The sequence below is a fragment of the Hibiscus syriacus genome, unplaced genomic scaffold (assembly GCF_006381635.1).
Source record: "Hibiscus syriacus cultivar Baekdansim isolate YM2019G1 unplaced genomic scaffold, ASM638163v2 tig00011824_pilon, whole genome shotgun sequence".
In the NCBI taxonomy this organism is placed as follows: domain Eukaryota; kingdom Viridiplantae; phylum Streptophyta; class Magnoliopsida; order Malvales; family Malvaceae; genus Hibiscus; species Hibiscus syriacus.
The window spans coordinates 145,777-160,855 of NW_024062258.1; the positions used below are offsets into that span (position 1 = coordinate 145,777).

At 33.2% G+C, this 15,079-nt stretch overlaps 1 protein-coding gene across 1 annotated transcript in view; it reads left to right on the plus strand.

Moving 5' to 3' along the window:
* Positions 1 to 15,079, plus strand: part of LOC120205001 (V-type proton ATPase subunit F-like) — a 34,328-nt gene that overhangs the window by 15,141 nt on the left and 4,108 nt on the right. The window contains exons 3-6 of the mRNA XM_039204965.1: positions 7,647 to 7,725; positions 8,503 to 8,584; positions 8,847 to 8,929; positions 9,525 to 9,810. Of these exons, the coding sequence (XP_039060896.1) occupies positions 7,663 to 7,725; positions 8,503 to 8,584; positions 8,847 to 8,929; positions 9,525 to 9,686 (390 nt within the window). The 5' untranslated portion in view covers positions 7,647 to 7,662 and the 3' untranslated portion in view covers positions 9,687 to 9,810. The remainder of the gene's footprint in view (positions 1 to 7,646; positions 7,726 to 8,502; positions 8,585 to 8,846; positions 8,930 to 9,524; positions 9,811 to 15,079) is intronic.

Here is a 15,079-nt window from a genome sequence, read left to right on the forward strand (position 1 = left end):
GAGAATCCAGATGACTGATCTGGAGAAATAGCATGAGAGAGATGGCAAAACAATAGGTGAGTTAGAAGCTATCATAGATGGATTCAAAAAGCAAGCAGCCAAGCTTCAGATAGTGCCCTTTGATGGAGGTCTACAGTGGCGTTTTCGTTAGGAGCAAGCACAACAAAGAGTGAAGGCCAGAGACGCAGCCATCCGAGACTTCCTAGATCAAGTACAGAAGGCAGCCTGTCATCTTCATGGCCTGGCAAGGGAAGCCGGAGTGGTTCGACAAGGTATTCAACCAGTAACGGATGAAGGCAGAAGACTTGTCAATCTACTAGAAGCTATTCGGGGTTTAGAGGATTTAATCCAAGTGTACCTTTGATTGTTTTTATGTCTCTTACAAGATAAGATATTTTTGTCTGAATAAAGATTATTTATAATAATGAACACTTTTTCTGGATCAATGCCTCTAAGCTGCATAGATCATGCATTGCATATTTTGCATTCTATATCTCATGTTTATTTCTATATTTTCCATGTTTTTACATTCGTATTAACAAACAGAACATGTCTCAGAAAGCGAAAGAGAAAACACCAAGTCTACCACTACAGACATTAAATACGCATCATCCGCATAATACCCGAGCAAAGAAAAGACAAATGGAGGCCATAATGGAAAAACTCGAGGAGAACATTGCAAGACTACAAAAAGAACTGGAAGATAAGATGGCTCAAAACAGTCAGAGCACTCTGGAATCCATCAAGAAAAACCAGGAATCCTTGGTCGACCAAATAGTGGCCAAGTTATCATGTTTACAGCAAGTTAGTGCAGAAGGGGGAAGTCCCTTCGAAGGGGTAACCATGTCACCAACCTCACAGGTGATTATGTCACCCGTGATCTTACCCAGACCACAAGAAAATTCTTTTGCTGTCAAAGGAAAAGCACCATCTGCTGTAAAGGTGCAAACTTCCAAAACTAATCCTGATAATCATCCGGATGATTACAGTATCCCGGATTTTAATGAAGATGACAAAGCGAAAAAGATGGAAGAGAAGATCAGGATGATAGAAGATCGAATGAAGATAGTCCAAGGGGACCATGTTATTATGGAGTGGACGCAAGGGAGCTAAGCCTGGTTCCAGATTTGGTGCTTCCACCAAAGTTTAAAGCTCCTGAGTTTGAGAAGTTCAATGGGAACAGCTGCCCATCAGCCCATATCACTATGTTCTGTCGGAAGATGACAGGATATGGAGGGAATGATCAACTCCTGATCCACTGCTTTCAGGAGAGCCTATCCGGTTCAGCTATCCGCTGGTATAATCAGCTCAGACAAACTCACATCAAGACATGGAAAGACTTAGCCAAGTCTTTCCTAGAACAATATAAGCATATCAACGATATGAGACCAGACCGGGTTATGCTGCAAAGCCTGGAAAAGAAGCATAATGAGAGTTTCCGACAATATGAGCAAAGATGGAGGGATTTGTCTGTGCAGGTTCATCCACCCCTGGATGAAAAAGAAACTAAAAAGTTGTTTTTACAGACCCTGAAGGCACCTTATTTCGGGCACCTGGTGGCAATTACATCGGGAACTTTCTCAGATCTAGTTATGGCTGGTGAGATGATCGAGCTAGCTATAAAACAAGGAAAAATTGAGGGAGATATCAACAATGTCAGTACCTACAACGCCAATAAAGGTGTTACGGTTTCAAGTCCAAAAACTGTTGCAGTTGTACCGTCTAGTACTTCTAAACAAACTCAGAGAGGACAAAGGAAAGAAAAGATTTGCATCAGTTCAATCCCAATGACATATGAGGAGTTACTCCCAACGCTAGTTGAGAAAAATCTTGTGACTCTAGTTCAATCCAAACCTAGAGAGGCCCCATATCCTTAAGGTCATGATATTAACGCCGTATGCAGCTATCATATTGGGAGCTCAGGGCACACCACTGAGAATTGTGGGGCATTGAAACGTAAGGTCCAAGATCTGATCGATTCAGGGGCATTCACTTTCAATATGTAATGGGGCATTCTGATCGAGAGTCATGTGGGGCATCCATTAGGAATTTTGTTGCATTATCAAGTATATCATCTTGTTTGAACTTGTTTTTCTTTCGTACTTCTTATACGTGAACATTTTAAGTCACTTGATGTTTAAATATTTTAAATAAAATGCTTCCTTCTTAGGAGATGAGCAAATTTTAATCTTGAATTCCTTGAATATCACCTCAATTAAAAACTGTTTAATAATTGAGGTTGTAAATCTTTGACAAATGACAAGATTGAACCCTGCAAAACAAAGACCCTTTGGTCCTAATTTAAAAGATAAATCAGACTACATATTTTTCTCTTACCGAGCTAAGTTTTCTCTTCTCATGAAGAGTCCATCCAAGGTTTGGTATTCAGACACGTATTAAGAGCGAACAGAATAGGGCAACTAGCACATGAGATTGCAAAACTAATTGGTTTATACCCTTGTTTATGATGTTCATGGATGATAATGATCTTCACAGATGGAATAGTCGAGTAAGCAAATCTAGTTTAGGTCAGTTGTTTGGAAATTGAACTCTAAAGATGTGATCCCTTGACTTTTAAAAACACCTAGACTATAACAGGTTCTTCTTGACAATCTTAAGAAATTAAATCCGTAAAGCTGAGCTATTCCACTAAGGCAATTGGTTATAGAGGAAACTCGAAAGCCCTGGCTTTATGAATAGATTATGTTCAAACTATGACACTGCTGGAACACTTGGCAATTCGGTGTTTGCTCCACTGCTTTTGTCAGGCCAAAGACTTTGTGATGAGATGAACCCTTCAGTGATTTGTCCCTCTAAAGCTGAGCTATTCCACTAAGGCAATTGGTTATAGAGGAAACTCGAAAGCCCTGGCTTTATGAATAGATTATGTTCAAACTATGACACTGCTCGGACACTTGGCAATTCGGTGTTTGCTCCACTGCTTTTGTCAGGCCAAAGACTTTGTGATGAGACGAACCCTTCAGTGATTTGTCCCTCTAAAGCTAAGCTATTCCACTAAGGCAATTGGTTATAGAGGAAACTCGAAAGCCCTGGCTTTATGAATAGATTACATTCAAATCATGACATTGCTCGGACACTTGGCAATTTGGTGTTTGCTCTACTGCTTTTGTCAGGTCAAAGACTTTGTGATGAGATGAACCCTTCAGTTAAACCTGATAAAAGTGATTATAAGCTGTCCCTCTAAAGCAATTGGTTGAACGCCCTGACTTTATGGATTCGGCTAGCCAGACAATGGCAAAATAAATCAAATTCATCTAAAAAGAAATTTTCGGTAATAATAGACTAAGGGAGTTGAGAAACACCTGTTATAGTCAAATTCACACGAGCACTCAAGAATTTCATTTTTAGACTGATATTTCTGCACTACCTTTGTTAGAAGAGCTTACGAAACTTGAACAAATGGAAGATTTCAGAGAACTGAAACAGAAGTGTTCTGAAAGGTCTAGTCATTGATTATGCTAGTTGTGTCATTTTGTTCGTCTCTGATCAAAATACCAAATCAAGAAAGAGGGGCATGCCATGATCTTCACGATAACCAAATCGATGAAACAAACCCACCTCTAGACCAACTTTTCGATCTTGATATTTGTCAAAGATTTGCAGCTATCAAAGATTAAAAGAGTGTTTGATTCTTTTGATATCCAATGAACTCATGTTTTATGATTTGCTTCAATTGTGAAACCTAGAAAGAGGTAACTTTTTCAAAAGTTCTTTTTGATATTTTTCAAAATTTTGAAAATTCGAAAGAAGAAAAGCATTTTCAAACAAGATAAGTTCTCTGGAAGCATATCTTGGAATTCAACAAATATTGCTCCGAAGCTCAAGATCGAAACAGAGGCAAGGGAAACCATCTTTGGGGCAAAATTTGATTAGGGAAGGAAAAATTGTCTTGAGGTCTGCAAGAGTACACCCTGGTGGAAATAAAGACAAATTAAGTCAGAATGAAGACTGCACACGCAGCCATTCCCCTCACATCTCAACATATACATCAACACGTACATACATGACGCATGAAATTTGCATCTTTGAATTCATCATCATGAGCAATAAAAACCTTGATTTTTCCTCCCTTAAGGGCAAATTCAACAGCAAATAAATTTCATTTGGGCATACATCAAGCATACATCATCATGATAGTTACATCCATATACATTTTACAGATCTTTCAGGAGAAGATGAGATTAAAAGCCAACTCGACAGATTGAAAGATCGACATTCATCTCCAGATTCAACATTTCCAATATAAACTTTGTCTCACTTAAGACAATCTCATTTAATGCAGATGATTATCTCACTCAAATTTGTTTTTCTTAAAACATACTTGAGACTGTTTTTCTCGAAAGAAGATTTATTTCACTCAAGATTGTTTTTCTTAAAACAAGATTTGTCTCGCTTGAGACCGTTTTCACTCGAAAGAAGGCATTTCATTTCACTCAAGGCTGTTTTTTTTAAGAAGATTTTATCTTGCTTGAGATAGTTTCCCTCGAAACAGAAAATTTTGTCTCCCTTGAGACAGTTTCTCTTGAAAACATTTCCCTTGAAATTAATTTTTTCTCTCCTGAGATAGTTTCCCTCGAAACAGAAAATTTTGTCTCCTTTGAGACAGTTTCTCTTGAAACATAAACATTGAAAACATTTCCCTTGAAATGATTTTTTTTTCTCTCTTGAGATAGTTTCCCTCGAAACAGAAAATTTTGTCTCCCTTGAGACAGTTTCTCTTGAAACATAAACATTGAAAACATTTCCCTTGATATGAATTTTATCTCGCTTGAGATAGTTTCCCTTGAAACGAATTTTATCTCCCTTGAGACAGTTTCTCTCCAAACATAAACTTTGAAAACAATTTAACGAAATCTTTGAATATGTTTTCCTTCAAACAAATTTTGTCTCCCTTGAGACAGTTTCTCTTGAAACGACACAATTTGCTCGAGAATATATTTCAACTTCACGACGAATGATGTCTAGCTCGAAGCCAAACATCTGCGATTTCAACTCCACGATGGAGGATATCGTGACACTCGAGACAACACAAGTTCAACTTCACAACGAAGGGACGGTTGGTTGTCAACAAACAACTTCTCAATTTCAGAGCCAATTTTAACTTCACAACGAAGGATATTGGACTCCAGACAACGCAAGTTCAACTTCACGACGAAGGGACTGCTGCTTGTCAACAACAACTTCTCAATTTCAGAGCCAATTTCAACTTCACAATGAAGGATATTGGACTTCAGACAACGCAAGTTCAACTTCACTACGAAGGGACCGCTGCTTGTCAACAACAACTTCCCAATCTCAGAGCCAATTTCAACTTCACAACGAAGGATATTGGACTCCAGACAACGCAAGTTCAACTTCACGAGGAAGGGACCGCTGCTTGTCAACAACAACTTCCCAATCTCAGAGCCAATTTTAACTTCACAACGAAGGATATTGGACTCCAGACAATGCAAGTTCAACTCCACGACGAAGGGACCACTGCTTGTCAACAAAATTTCATTCAGAGTCAATTTCAACTTCACAGCGAAGGATATTGGACTCGAGACAACACAAGTTCAACTTCACAACGAAGGGACAGCTGGTTGTCAACAAACAATTTCCCGGTTCCAGAGCCAATTTCAACTTCACGACGGAGGATATTGGACTCGGAACAATACTACTTACTTGGATTTCAACTTCACGACGAAGGATATCCAAATCAAAGAAGGATTATCTGCCATCAAAATTGTCGAGTTCGACTCCATTCAGCTCGATGACACATCAATCGCACTACTTTCCGATTGCAGTCGAGGTTTTCAAGTCGAGAAGATGACCTGGGTTAGCCGTGCCTTAGTGACAAGCAACCATTTTCAAACAACATAGCTTAAGTCAAGAAAAAGCTATCTGTCAATGAAGATTTCTGAGTTCGATTCCGATCCAAGGTCTTTAAACCGAGAAGAAGACCGAAGGGTAACGGGAAGCCACGTGCTGATTCAAATTCCGAACTACGGCTTCAATTTCATATCATTTCAAGATGAACTGGACTTCACGATGGAGGAGTCATCCGTAACTCAATTCGACAGGGAGTTATTGAAACATCAGAGTTAATTTTCAACTCCACTGAACGAAAAGTGTGTCTTTTAATCTTTGCCCTATCCCCGTTACATGACTATGGGCAAAAGAGGGGCAGCTGTCAACACACATTTTCGTCCTACTAGGATTCAAACTCCTAAAAATAGGATAAAATTTTGCTAGGATTCAAACTCCTAAAAATAGGATAGAGTTCTACTAAGATTTAAATTCCTAAAGATAGGATCAACAAGCACTATAAATAGCCATTGTAACTCACCATTGTAACACACGATTTACACACAAAACACAGAGGAAAGCACGGAAAATACAAAGGCAAAGCTATTGTAAACGATTCGAAAAGGAAATAAAAGGTAGCATCTTTTTTACATTGGTTCGTTCATTTCTCGCATGTGCACGTTATTTTTCTTGAGATTTGGTTCGAATAACCCAAAACGTGGGTTGCGCATATAACCAAAAAGGGGTGGGGTTTCGAAGTTTCGAACCTAGATCTACCCCGAGGCGTGTTCGGTTTTTTAAAATATTTAATTCACCCCCCTAAATCATTTTTTTCCTACTTTATTATTCTTGTTATATATGCATGTTACTTTCTATTAATTTTATTATATATGTATATATGTTTTTTTTAGTGTTATTATATATATATATATATATATATATATATTTATATTTATATATTTCCTATTTTACATGTATAAATACGTATATTACTTTTGATTTTCTTTTTTTATTATTATTATTATTTTACTTATATATATATATATATATATGCTTTTACTTTTTTATATATTTTACTCATTTATTTATCTATTTTCTTTTTATCTTTATCCTATATTTTATGTTTTTATATTCTTTTACTTGTTTTATTTATTTATTTGCATTATCATTTTATTTTTATTTAATTGTTTGTTATGTATATATTAGTGTTATTGTATTTTTTATTTTATATATTCTATTCATTTTATATTTACTTTATTTCTTTCTTAATCTCCTTATTTTATTTGTTTTACTTTATTTATCATTTATTCATCTCTTCTAACCTATATTTAGACTTTTAAAGGGTATATTTGTAAATCCGTCAAAGGTAAGTAATTTTGGATCATTATTTTATCTTTTAATTTAAACTTATAATTTTCTTAATCAAAGACAACTGGAAATTACGTAGTACCGAAAGGGCAGTTCAAGGGTGATAATCCTTCCTTGATTGTAATCGACTCCCGAACCCGACACATCTTTGGAAAGACGCAGATCAGGTAAGAAATAAGGTATCCGATCAGCCTATTTATTCTTAAATAAATAATCGGTGATGACTCTAATCCATATTTTTTAAATCGAAGTCCAATTCCGAGACCCCGAAAGACGGTTGCGACACTTATACTGTGCAAATTGACATAGATATTTCTGTTAAACAACGAGAGTAGGAACACGCGATCCTCGAGAGAAAGGTAGATTTTTTTGTATTATCATATTTGATCCAAAATCTTAAACAGCAGCCTAGTTTTTTTTAAGCCGATATTCGAATCTGATTCATATCTTCGGTTATTGTGATCATGTAGTTCAAAAGTTTTACCAATGGCGAACCGAGTTCAGATTCCCACTAACAACTCAGCTCTTATTGCTATGATTGCCGACGAGGTGAGTATTACTTTTGGAGCTTCCCAAATCACCACGCAGATCTCCGTTCTTTTTTTCCTTTTTCGTTTTCATATCATTTTGCTGCATAATCCTTATAACTTTTCCGGTGAGCCTTTATTGAATTAGCTTTGTAATTCTTTTTTTTTTTTTTGTCAATCAGCCGTTCGAAATTTAGCCTAAGATTTAATTTAGTTTTTATTTATTCTAAAGAATGAATTAGTTAACGACTGAAACATCTGTCCGGGGAAGGGGTAGAAAATATTGTTCTAGGTTTTATTCATGTTGCTTCGCCGATGTAAACTTCGTTTACTCTAGACTAGATGTTGTTTTGGGCGAGCAAGAAAAATGGTTAGTTACCATTCAGATCTATATGATCATGAAAAGGTAAACTCAAAGGTTTAATGCTGTATGAAAACTTTACTAATCACCATTCATCTTTTACAAATTACCTTAAAAGCTCCATTCTTTTATCCGTTTACCATGCATCAGAAAGGCAGAAACCACAATTTCCCCAACAATTTTTGAATTAGTTCACACAATTCCAATTGGGGAACATTAGTAGTTAGAAAGGCTGGCTTTATTGAATTACATTTCACATAAGTAGCGATTTACCTTCAAATTTTCTCTTCTTGTACTGTACCTATCACATTCTTGGTAACACTTTATGACATATTTGTTTAGTAGTGCGGCAAATGTTACTATGACACCCAAGGTCATTACATTTGATCTGCAATACATTTGATATAACCTGTCTGATTTATGTCTCTTTTGAGCTAGGACACGGTGGTTGGATTTTTACTATCTGGAGTGGGTAATGTTGACTTGCGGAGAAAGACAAATTATCTTGTCGTGGACTCAAGTATGCTATTGAACTTTGTTTTATTTCTACTTGTCTTTATAATCTTCTTCGCATTAAGTAGTTCCTTTCATGATTGTGTATTTGTTCATCGGATGCAGAGGTTCACCGGTTAATGCTTTCTTTGAAAAGAACTAGCATATCATTGAAGAATGGAATACATACTAGATTATAGATTTATACCCCTTGGCTATCTCTTTCTTTGTATTTTCTCTTATCATAATTATCTTTCACTTATCGAATGCCTTTTGTCTTCACCTTTTAGAAACCACTGTAAAACAAATTGAAGAAGCATTTAAAGAGTTCACAACAAGGACAGATATCGCTGTCGTGCTGATTAATCAATATGTAAGTTGTCTGCTGAATATGTTTTCATATCCCATTTGTTTTAGGTGTCAACGCCTTTGTAAGTTGAGCACTCCAATTGCTTGATGACAATTATGAGTCTACTTCAAACCTTCCCTTTTAAGTTCTCCCATGTGGAAATTTTGTTTGTTGATAACTTGTTGCTCAATAGAAGCAAATCATGTGGACAGTTTAGGGTGAACAGATGTTAGTAAGTGTTAAAAATTGGTAAGATGGGTGTCTTATTTCTCATGCTCTTACTTATACTTGTTTTCAATCAAGTGAGTTGTTTTGGTTTTGGATTGGGTCAATGTGAGTTTTAAAGTTTTTGAGTGATTTTAGATCGTTAGTTTTATGTTTGAGTCATTTTCGGGTGCGAGGCTCAAGTTATTTGGGTTAAGGCACTACGGCTTCATATTATTTTAATTGCTGATTGGTTTTGGTCCGAGTCATTTGAAGATAGCTGTTTAGGTTATTTCAAATTCCAGTCGTTTTGAATTCATGTTGTCGACTTTGTACAATCAAATCAAGTTGGATCAAATCTGCATTTGGATTCATCGAAGCTGGGTAAAGTAAGCTGTTTTTTGATTGCATGCAGGTTGCCAATATGGTTAGGTTTCTGGTGGATAGCCATAACAAGCCAATTCCAGCAATTTTGGAGATTCCATCCAAGAACCATCCTTATGATCCTGCACACGATTCTATCCTTTCACGAGTTAAACACCTCTTCTCTACGGAATCAGTGGCTTCTAGGCATTAAAGAACCATCCTTATGATCCTCCATTCCTTGTATTATTGCTTCAATTATTTTCTCTTTTCCCTACTTCCAATTTGGAGATATGCTTTGATGCCTTTTTTTCAGTTGAATAAATGATGTTTGAAGAGTCTTTGGAGCATGGGATATAGCCTGAATAATAATATTAATCATTTGTGAGGAAGAAACAGGGATGGTAAAAAAAATCCAATTTTGATGTGATACGATTGAGTTGGATCTCAATGTTTCAGACTTAAATTTTAGGTTAAAATCGAATGTATAATTTTACGGCAAAAGGGCATCAGTCTTTGTACTTTTGAAGAGCAAAAATCAATGTGACCTTATATTATTTGTTTTATTAATATGATCTTCCAACTTAAAAAAATAAATTCAATGCGATCTTTTGACTATTGCTTTTTGACGTTTAATCGTTATGGTGCTAATGTGGTGATCTATAATACTGATATGACAGTCCATCTATCATGTTTGAATTATCAATTTATCTCATTTATCATGTTATTTATCATCGTGGATTGTCACGTTAACATCGTAACGGTCAACAACGAAAAACGCTGGTCAAAATGTCACATTGGATTTATTTTTTGAGTTAGAGGGTTACATTGAGAGAAAAAAAATACGAGAATCACAATAATTGTTTTTTAAAGTATAAGGACATCTTATATTTTTTGCTAATTTTATTTTTAGATTAGATTTGAATAAAAAAATAGTTTATATTCCGATCGAATTATGTTGGAAACCTCTTAAATAAAGTTGAAGTGGGCAAAAATCTTACTCAGACTTGTTGCCATCTCTTAAGAAAAATCTTGAGCTCTCTTATGAGTTGGTCTATTTTTATTTTAATGCAAATTTCTTTCCAAATATAAACTTCGTTAATATCAAACAAAAATAGTTATAATTACTTGATTGATAATGTTTCTATTAGGAGGAGTTTGTCACGTTCGACGAACACCGATGAACACTTAATTTAATTTTTAAAAATTTAAAAATTTTTATTTTGACCATCATTTTTGAAATTTTATCAATCAGGTCACTCAACTATTTAAATGCATTCAATTAAGCCACTTGTTAATATTTAACGGAGAAACTTACGTGACAGTTAAAATTTTTGGTATAATTGCACATTTGATCATTGTCTAAATATAAATAATAAACAAACAATAGTATAAAGTATTATGAATCATGTAAATAAACTACATAATCTTTCAAAAATAAGGAAGAATGAGTTTTTATTTACTCATAATATTATGATATACATTGTGTTATTAGGTTAATTGTCCTTTAAGAACTCCTTTTTTTTTTGTCAATTCTCAGTTAGAACCTTAAATCGAATTATTTTGACATTGAACTTGGTCTAACTCATTAATATAATTAGTACATAATTAACTTTAAAATATCAAATTTATTTTAAATTTGATATGATTTAGATTTGTACAATATCATAAATTTTATGGTCCTACAAAGAACATATTTAACCAAAACAACTATCATTTAAGTTAAATTTGGTTGTCATGGATAATTAATTCAAAAACCGTGTATTTTAAGAGTTGAACTCAAGCAATAACTACACAGTCATAAATTTCAAGAAACATTAATGTTCAAAAATCCAAAATATATTATGAAAATTAGGACCAAATTGGTAGAATATATAAACTTAACCCTCAAAATTTAAAAATTTAAAATTTAAAATAATTACACATGTAACCATTTGATTTGAGGGTTAAGTTTATTTTAATTTATTAAAACTAGGACCAAATTGATAGAATATATGAGTAACAATGACCAAATGTGTAATTATACCAAATATTTTGAAGGCTACATCAGCTTCTCTGTTAATCCGTTAAATATTAAAGGTGAGTGGTTTAATTGAAAGCATTTAAATAGTTGAGTGACCTTATTGAAAATTTTTTAAAAATGGTGGTCAAAATGAAAAAAGAAATAGTTAGATGGTCAGTGGTATAGTTTACCCTTTATTTTAAATAATTTACTAATAAATTTTTAACTAATTTATAATTATACGTTGAGTCCTTTAGAATTTTAATTTTTTATAAATTAAAATAATGACACTTATTGTTAGTGGTGTTCATCGATGGTCGTTGAGCATTGTAGAATTTTCCTTTCTATTATCGACCTAAAATGTAAAACTATTATACACGTCACATATTAAGTTTTCACTTTTATTTTCGGTAAAACTAATATATATGTCACATATGTCTTCTTACTCCTATTTTAGTTTTTAAAGCTTAAACTTTTTTAATTTACTCACTTAATTTTTGAATTGCTCTTGTTTTAGTCACTCTATCGTTAAATAATTAACTCGTTATGACATGAAAACTAATCCCAAAACGATGTAATTTTTGAATTTGGCTTAATACACTTTTAGGTGCCTAAACATACCTCAAATTGACTTTTTGTGCCTAAGCCTAAAGAATGTTTTAGCTAAAAATAGGTTTCTAATGTTTCTAACGTTACACTTTTAGATGTCTAGATCGTAATAACCGTTAAATTTGGTCGTTACTCATATAAAATTTCAAAAAAAATTATTTGAAAAATTTTAATATTATAATTTTAAATAAAAGCAAAATATCCAAAATTCCACCGCCTATTGGTCACAGTTGGTCCGTGGTCATCACCATTGATGCCATTAGAACTGTCTCACCACCGCGACCAAAACCCAGTCTCTCACCCATCGTGAAACTATGTTGATCTTTGTGAAAAGCTTTGCGAAGGGTCATCGATTTTATAAGTTTTCTTTCGTTGTTTTTCGATGATTCCAACGGCTACAGCTGGTTGTTCATTACACGACAGTCGCCATTAAGTACCTCGCTCTGCTTTAAAAAAATTCAGTCGGTGGTAAGCTTTCGTCGTTGTCGTTGAAAGTGGGGGGTGGGAGGGAGAGGGACGACGCGGGGGTTTATTTTTTTTCTTTTAAAAAATAATATTTTTATTATTAAAAAAATATATATATAATGGTAGACACCTAAAAGTGTAATGTATAAAACATTAGGTACATATTTTTAACGAAAAATTCGTTAGGTGCCAAAATCAATTAAAGGTAGAGTTTAGTCAATTAATTTTGTATTAAGCCTTTTAATTTTTAGAGAATTAAATTTTTTGTTAACCATTATTTTTTATTGATATGGTTACTAGATTTTTATAGTGGTTGAGATTCAGGAATTTAAACTTGTAAGGTCAAGTTTGAATCTTACCACCGTCACTCTTAATGGGCAATCTGTAAATTCCTATGTAAATCTCAATTGAGTTTTAAGTATGCACTCACCCTAGACTAGAAGAGTCACCCTTGACCTAAACTTTAATGTACCAAATATATATATATATATATATATATATATATATATATAATGAAAGGTGAGTTATAAAAATTATTTCTTTTTTGAAATTTTGGGTTTGCGATGAGTTATATGATAGGGAGAGTCATCGAAAAAAAATGATAAAATTTAAGGCTAAAAATTATCGATCCTATTTAATCTAATATAAATTACCTATATATAATAGGTAAAAAGGTACCTAAGGCCCTCATACTTTTCAAAATAACCAATGTGGCCCTCCACCTTTTTTTTGCACCCAATGTGGCCCTCTAAGTAAAAAAAACTCAATGTGATCATTTGACTTTTCCGTCGTTAACTAACGGCTTCGTTACTTTGTGCTAACGTGGCACGTTAAGCAGGTCAGCGTTCTTCTTTTCTCTCAATTTTGCTCTCCAACTGAAGAAAATAACTCAATCTGGCCCTCTTATTTTTTCTCTTCTACTCTGGTCATTAAACTTTAAAAGTTTTCAATTTAATCACTCAACTTTTGAATTGCTCATGTTTTAATCATCATGATTTGTTTTATTAATATTTGTGTATGATGTGTCATTTTTTATTTTCAACCAAATATTTCTTTTTTTTTTTCTTTCGTTACCAGATTTAGTGAACACGGATTGAACTTGTAAAAAAATTGAAAAAACCGTGGATGAGCTACTTGACCGGGTAATGAAATAAAAAAAAAGAAATCTTTGGTTGAAAAGAAAGAAATATGAAATGAAAGGATAAAGGAGAGGAGTGGAGATTTTAGAAATATATAAAGTAGAGGGAGTGTTTTTTTAATTTAATTACAATTTTGGGAATATTTTTTCAATATAATTTTAAAATTTTAATTTAATTAATATTATTTTAATCCTATATTAATAAAATAATAATAATAATGCTACATCATACATAAATATTAATAAAAATAAATCATGATGATTAAAACTTTTAAAGTTTAATGATTAAATTGAAAACTTTTAAAGTTTAGTGACCAAAATAGGAGGGCCATATTGAGTTATTTTCTTGAGTTAGAGGGCCAGACTGAGAGAAAAATAATAGGATTTTGGCCTTCTTAACATGTCACATCAGCACAAGGTAACAGAGCCGTTGGTTAACAACGGAAAGCGTTGGTCAAAGGTTAACCACATTAAGTTTTTTTGACTTAGAGTGTCACACTAGGTGCAAAAAAAATATGAAGGTCGACATTAGATTTTTTTTAAGTACGAGGCCTTAGGTACCCTTTTGCCTATATAATATTTAAGCCCTTTGCCTATATAATATTTAAGGTTTTAAGGATTTCGTTCTTTATAATATTAAAATATAATTATTTAAATGTTTAAAATGTAATAAATTATTATAAAATATGTTATTTTAATTATTTAATATATAATAAATGATTATAAATGTTTTTATAAAATATATTATTTAATTATTTTAAAATATCAATATATTTATATCGAATTGGGTTGAGAACAGGATTTTATTTTAAAAATCGAAGCGGGAGAAAAACCAATAATTATCGAGACATATGGGTCAGGTTGAATCAAGATATTTTTAGGTCAAGGTAGGGAAGAAAAAACTGCCCCGCCCCATCCCGTGCACATCTTCAATATCCTTCTCGGGTCATCTCTTAATATTATAATCAATTTAGGTACCTAAACTTTTTATTTTTTTTAAATTATACCTAATGTTTAGTTTGGATTTCAATTTAGTAACTCATCGTTAAAAATTTAACATAATTATTGATGCAACATTTTTATTTTTTAATGCAATAACTTATGGTGACACATCAACATAACCGTTAAGTTTTTAATAGTGAGGTACCAAAATGAAACTTAAACAAAACATTAGGTATAGTTTTTAGTATCAAAATGGAATAAAAGTAATAGTTTATGTGCTCAATGTGTAATATACCCTTAATATAAACCCTTTATAATAAGGGTAAATTACACCGTTCCTTATTGTTGAACCATGTTTGAAATTTTGATATACCAAAAGTAAATATTTTTAAAGAAATTTTAAGATTACTTTTAATTCGGTTTTCAAGCTTATATTTGATTCAACCGTTCG